The sequence below is a fragment of the Parambassis ranga genome, chromosome 21 (genome assembly GCF_900634625.1).
Source record: "Parambassis ranga chromosome 21, fParRan2.1, whole genome shotgun sequence".
Classification (NCBI taxonomy): Eukaryota; Metazoa; Chordata; class Actinopteri; family Ambassidae; genus Parambassis; species Parambassis ranga.
The window spans coordinates 14,796,052-14,802,326 of NC_041041.1; the positions used below are offsets into that span (position 1 = coordinate 14,796,052).

General features: G+C 38.1%; 1 protein-coding gene across 1 annotated transcript; it reads right to left on the minus strand.

The window, feature by feature from the left end:
* Positions 1-616: 616 nt before the first annotated feature.
* gtpbp8 (GTP binding protein 8) lies at positions 617-5,618 on the minus strand. The gene is made up of 8 exons (XM_028393794.1): positions 5,491-5,618; positions 4,991-5,185; positions 4,750-4,903; positions 3,742-3,840; positions 3,290-3,420; positions 2,965-3,064; positions 1,651-1,769; positions 617-1,222 (listed from the first exon to the last, which is right to left on the minus strand). The coding sequence occupies exons 2-8, from the start codon at positions 5,158-5,160 to the stop codon at positions 1,132-1,134; spliced, it is 864 nt and encodes a 287-aa protein (XP_028249595.1). The 5' UTR covers positions 5,161-5,185; positions 5,491-5,618; the 3' UTR covers positions 617-1,131.
* Positions 5,619-6,275: the final 657 nt, after the last annotated feature.

A 6,275-nucleotide genomic window follows, 5' to 3' on the forward strand; every position in this document is an offset into this window, starting at 1 on the left:
TTGTAGGTGTACCATACTCTAATGAGAAAAACATCAATACTGTACATGTAAAACTGAAACTGTTACTCCATAGAATTGCTAGACATCCAGCATCTGGAAGGAGGCATGCGAGGATATGGACCAGGCATCATGTCAGGCCTGGATACGGCACTCCAGGAGACATGTTCCCCGGTGCCTTGGACTAGAAGACATTGCATGTGATGTTGATGAAATTCTGTGGCCGGACCCAGAGAGACAATGAGACTGATTTTCTCTCTCTCTCTCTCTTTCAGTGAAATTGTATGTTTTCTTGTGTTTGTTTTGATGTGTGTGAATAAACATTCATACTTGAAATTTGAATCCCTGTGTGTTTCTAGAACTATTTATGACAAAAGTTTGACCTCACATGGACATACCTTATGCACAGAGAAAGCAAAAGCCAGATGTGTTTTCAGTTAATACCATCAGTGTGTAGTTGGCACATTGTGTGCTTAGTAATATGATGGTTTGTGTTAACTATGTGGTACAAAAATACCATTTTTACAAAGGTTTGAAGAGTTAAGCAAGATGTATTGGCTTTTGCAAGAGATCTACAATGTTTTGCTGATTTGGTGTAAGGTTTTTTTATTTGTGTGTAGAGTTTTGCACAAATAGCCAATAGTTACAGAAATGTGCTTAAGCAATCAGAAAAAACTGTAAGAGCTCTCACAGAGAATGCTTATAAGATCATGTACAGACAATTCCCAGCACCTGGTCAGAGGTCTTAGGAACAATCCTACTCTTATATGAATGGTGGAAAAATCAGCAGGGACACAGTTTGCAGACTTACAATAATTAACCAAAATGTTTCTTCTGCACTCCTGTAACTCATCTGCAGTCAAGTGAGTTTTGCAGTTAAATTTTGTTGTTCAACCACAGTGGGATCTTTAAAAAGGCCTTCTTTTGCTTGAAGTGAGAGGTGAGAGAGTTTTATATTGTTATAACACAACAACAAATGTTGTTATTGCTGTGAAGAAGAAATGGATACATGAATTCTGGAAAGGGCAACAAGGAAGTGTTTTAAATTTTATTACAAAATAGTCTCCAGAGCTGGTGTCCTACAGTCTGTCTTACATTCAAATAAGGTGACCTGTAGAGTCTGTTTCAGTGTCCTCAGCTTTGAGAGGTGTCCTTTAACATCATACATCCTGTTACATGTGCAATGAAGCATCTCAGTAGGTAGATCCCCCAGAAATTTGGAGAGCTGAAACAAGCCAGAAAACATTGAGGCAATCAATCAAAATGCAAAATGGATTAATCACCAATCACATGTCAACAACTATATTTTGTAAATTTGGTAGTGTAAGCAATTATTTTCATTTTGCAAGTAAACATTAAACTAGGTAATCACGTGTGATGAGTTTCACTGGATAAAAATACGTTACGATAACATAATAACATTCTGACAAGACGTGTGGTGAAAACAGGATGCTGTAAAAAAAAAAATACAAAATTCAAATCGCTCCCCATTGTTTACCTACCAATACACATTAATTGCTAGTATATGAAATTTAAATGAAATAAAACTGTGGAACTACAGTCTGTGAGTGCTACACTAAAGAAACAGATCTACAATAGAGAACACAATCATCACTGGTTGCCTTTTTCTTAAAGAGGAAGTGCAACTGTCACCTAATCAGAAATGGCTGAGGGAAGCAGCTTGTGGTCTGCGTTGTGGTGTAGTTCTGAAGACTCATTAAGTTTTTCAGCAGTGTCCCAGTCCCACATTTATCAATCTTGGTCACCACCACCTGCACAACAAATAATACAACCAGGAAACAAAAAAATGGAAAAAAAATCTATCAGTATAGGTTTCAAAATCAAACCAAAGTGTTTTATATAAACAAAAATTGGGATTCTTTTGAGGGTAGAGAATCTAAATATTTGTAAATGGTGTAGTAATTTGTAGATACAGATGCATTCAATGTTTATTAAGGTGTGCCCATGCCCTCATTCTTTTTGTTTTTGCAGAGACAAAATTAAAGGAAAGATTTATATAGTAGTTGCCCAAACTCAGTCACGTACCGTACTGTTTTCCAAGAAAAGTCTGTCTTAGGTTTAAAACTGATGTTTTCAGCTTATACATTCATGCTTTCTTTTTATTTTAGTTACAAGCTGTACTGTCACAGACTTAATGCATAATAGTGTTTAATAAGTTGAGAGCATGAATAATTGACTGCAGAGTGCGTGGGGGTGCTTCATTATACTGTCAGAGCGGTGGCATGGCAGAGGGAACAGCAGTTTTTAAATAGCTGAGTGGGAGCGTTCAGCATTAATTTGGTGTGGACATAATGATGAGGTTTTATAAGAAGAATGAGTAAAATGTAAAAAGGAGTGAGTAAAACGCTGCAGTTCCAGCATGGATAGTTTGAATTCTGCTGTTTCTGAGGGACAGATTTACTTCAAGCAGACTGCATGATGTAAAGCTGTTTTAACAGATGGTGCTGGGCAGAGGTCTCACTCAGAGCAGACTATGGTGGTACAGCTTTATTTACTACTCTAAATTCAACTTTTTTCTTTATATGATTTTTGTCTTTACTACTCAGAAACTACTCTCTGCTTCAAGTCTTGATTGTGCTGTTTTGAGGCACAGGAAGGGCTTAGAGGGTTAAAGCTATGAAGAGTATTTTAGTAATGTTAGTATCTTTGCAAACAGCATTCATACATATGTTTTAATTTTGATATTTTGCGAAATCCCAGAAAACTAAGAAAAATGAGCTGACTTCAGATCCATTTTTGTAAAACATCTGTTGGTATGATATCCATATGAATGATCAATAACTAATTTCAATTGTGGTGAAAGTCAATATTAAAAACAGATTATGCTTCGTCATGTTTCATTTTATGTTCTGCTTACTGGTAGTTGAGCTGTTTTATAATCTGGGAAACGACTGCCATTAAATCTGCAGATGCTGCTGCTTCCAAAGAAGTGTGGACATGTCTTACCACATACGGACATCTGGTCTCCTCACACATCTCCAGGGCGATCAGATCCGCCTTCTGAAGACCAACACTGCCATCAACCAGCAGGAATGTCCTCATGAGACTGAAGGGAAAAAAGTCTGGTAGTGATTTGCAAAATATGGCTGGCTTACTTAAAAAATGCAAAAAGTTTGTTAAGTGTGAAAGCGTATAGTGATAAACAGCACCACCTTGTGGACAAGGTTAGCACAAGCAGGTGCAGATATAATAAAGAACCAACTAATTTAATAAAAGTGTTGTTTCTGTCACAATCAACTACATTGTCACCTCCATAAGACCCATATCTTACTTTTTCCTCTGGTAAAGGTAAGGTTCCACCATATCCACAAAGTCTTTGGGTGCTCTGTGTCCATAGCCTGGCATGTCCACAATAGTGAAAGATTTGCCTACTTTAAAGAAGTTCATCTTCTTTGTGTGACCCTGAAAGAGACACACAAAGACGATGTACCGTATGTATATTAATTTATTGTGTAATTGTTATCAAATTCTTCAATCATGCTCCAAAATGACTTTTAACACAGAAATAAATATGTTTCCTGGAACTGGATCAAGCTCAGACTACATCAAGCAATAGTTCAAGCGTTGTGCGAGGTGTAGCAGTAACCATGGTGACGTGTATTAGCACAATAATTAACAGAAAATAGATTATATGGCCTACACTATTAATCCATATATGTGATAAAAAACAATTATAAACCCAGAAAAGACACATGCATACATGAAGCAGCGTGTGCTACTTACTGGAGTTTTGGAGACCCGTACTTCTACCTCAGGAGTCAGAGAAAAGAGAGCTTTGATGAGAGACGACTTGCCTACATTGCTTCTTCCAATGAAGCATACCTGAAAATACACACAGACAGAGGGATATCACCTACAGACACTGCATTGTTGTGTTGTATTGATGACACTGTGCAAAGAAACAAATGATCTTCTTAGCTGGTGGATCTGACTATTTTTGCAGAGTTTGACTCATTTACTGAATTTGCTCCTCATCACGAGACAGATGGATGCCAGCTCATGCTGCCACCGAGCTGTATATACACCGTCCTCCGACAGAAGCAGAGCAGCATGCTAAAATGACCACTTGCCATGTCAACACAATGTTCCATTCTGAGCCCTCTGGTGAGCACTACAGTTGGTAAGGTTATGAATCCGCTCATTACCTCCATATAAATAAATAAGAAAAGATAAGACCATCCTTACTTAATATAGGGCAGTTAAACTTTTGCACTGGGCAGACACTGCAGTGTACACCTCTCACAGCACTATAAACACCAACAGCTGCATTTACTGGGTCAAAAAGGTGATCCATTATTTAAGTCACAAATGTTTAAAAAAAAAAAAAAAAACCTCCCCCTTGAATAGCTACCTGTGCACACTGGATACTTTCTGAAAGGGAGTAAAGGGGATTATTGAACTGTCCTTCAACACTGAATTGTTACAATCATCCCTTTATTTATTTAAACCCTAACCACTTAAATTTTTATTTCATTTTATAAAAAGGAGCAGGAAGTTCATTTAGGGAAAAATTCCACCATAACAAAGTGTGTTTTGAGTTTGGAAAAATGGAAAGCTGTGCAAACAGCAGAAGCTAAAGTGGTGTTCAGAATAAAGCTTTTTGTCCAGCCCTTTTATAACTAAATTGATCCTGTGACATACTGGGACTTACTAATAAATTATTAAACACAAACTATTCAAAAAGTATTTATAGCACTTATCTAAGAAAGCATGAGCTGCCTGCTCACTAACCTCTGGCTGCTTCAGAGCAGGTGCATGGTCAATTCTCTCTGCAGAGCTGCAGTAATCAATCCTATGAGATGATGAAGAGTAGAACAGCTTCTCTGCTTCAACCATGTCCTTGAAACTGGGGTGAAAGAGCTGAAACGGCGTCTTGTCCACAGACCTACAAGATTGGTTCCAATTGAATAAAAGCTTGATCTGTGTGCATAATTTATAATAAATAAAACAGACAATATACAAACCACAGTACTTGGCCAGATAACCCTCCAGGCCACTGAAAGGGTAAAGTGCACTTTGCATCTTCATTGGGGGAAGACTTGTGACATTCTGGAGTGAGGCCAGTTTATGTACCGCCTGCCTGGTAACAGCACAAACTCCAGTCCCAGGCTGAAGCCGCAGACGCAGCCGGAGACAAAACATCTTCCTCTGCTGATTTCAGGCCTGTCTGCAGAGCAGGACACACAATGATTACTGACTGCAATGATCTGCTGTAGGGTGCTGAAGGTTGTATCATGAGGGCTTGTTTAGACGCACTTAAAGACCAATGATAAATCCCGTGTTCGAACACCACGACAGTATCAAACTACTTGTTTTATATTGCGTAAAGATACACTGTGTCAACTGTTAGTTTCACCTTCTCAAACCTGAAATGTCTAAATCGATCATGTTAGCAAGCTAGCAAAACATTAGCAGAACACGCTTAAAACCAACGATATACTTTTACAAATGTGGGTTCTGTTAATGACTTACCTCTACTTCTTATCTTCTGCTCGTATTCTCAAAGAACGAAACTAGGTTTGTCGACAAAGTGTTATTATAGACGTTGCGGTGCTTGCTACAGTACACACACTTTTCACTGTCCTCCATGTTGTGTACTGCGCTCAAATGAGCCCGACTGAACCAACGTGGCTTTGCTAAACGTTCCGCTGCGTTCGCGGTTTTCTATGTGATTGTGTTTGTTTGCTTGTTTCATCTGTACAGAAATTAAACACTTCCATTTTTATATCTAGTAGTAGTAACAGTAGCAATAATTTTTACTTTTAGTGTTCACACATGTTTGTAGTACACAACTGTTTTTACTGTAATTCCAGCTCACAATGCCATTACAGATTATTGAATTAAAATTAAAAATTACACCAAAAAGGTAAAAAAAAAGATCCAGCTGTGCACGAATCAAATGTGTTTTTCTTCAAAAAGGAAATCTTGACTATGTAGCCTAACTTAATATAGATACAATTATGTCAGGCTTAAGGGAAGCAGGATTGTCAATGGTAGCCATAATGTTAACATTTTGTAAACAAGCATAATGGAAAAGGGGATGGTCTTTGTGCCACACTGTTAACTTACCATACATCTGGTCTTCTGAGAGGGAAGGCCACACAGAGGGGGCTGCATCAGACTTGTTGGTGTTTGAGTCAACAGTGTGATTCAAACACCATCCTCTGCAATTTCCTGTGAAATTAGAGAACATAAAAGTGAAGGGTAAAACATTGTGCGGTGATTACCTCTCCATCCCTGTGCGTTTCTCATATCAC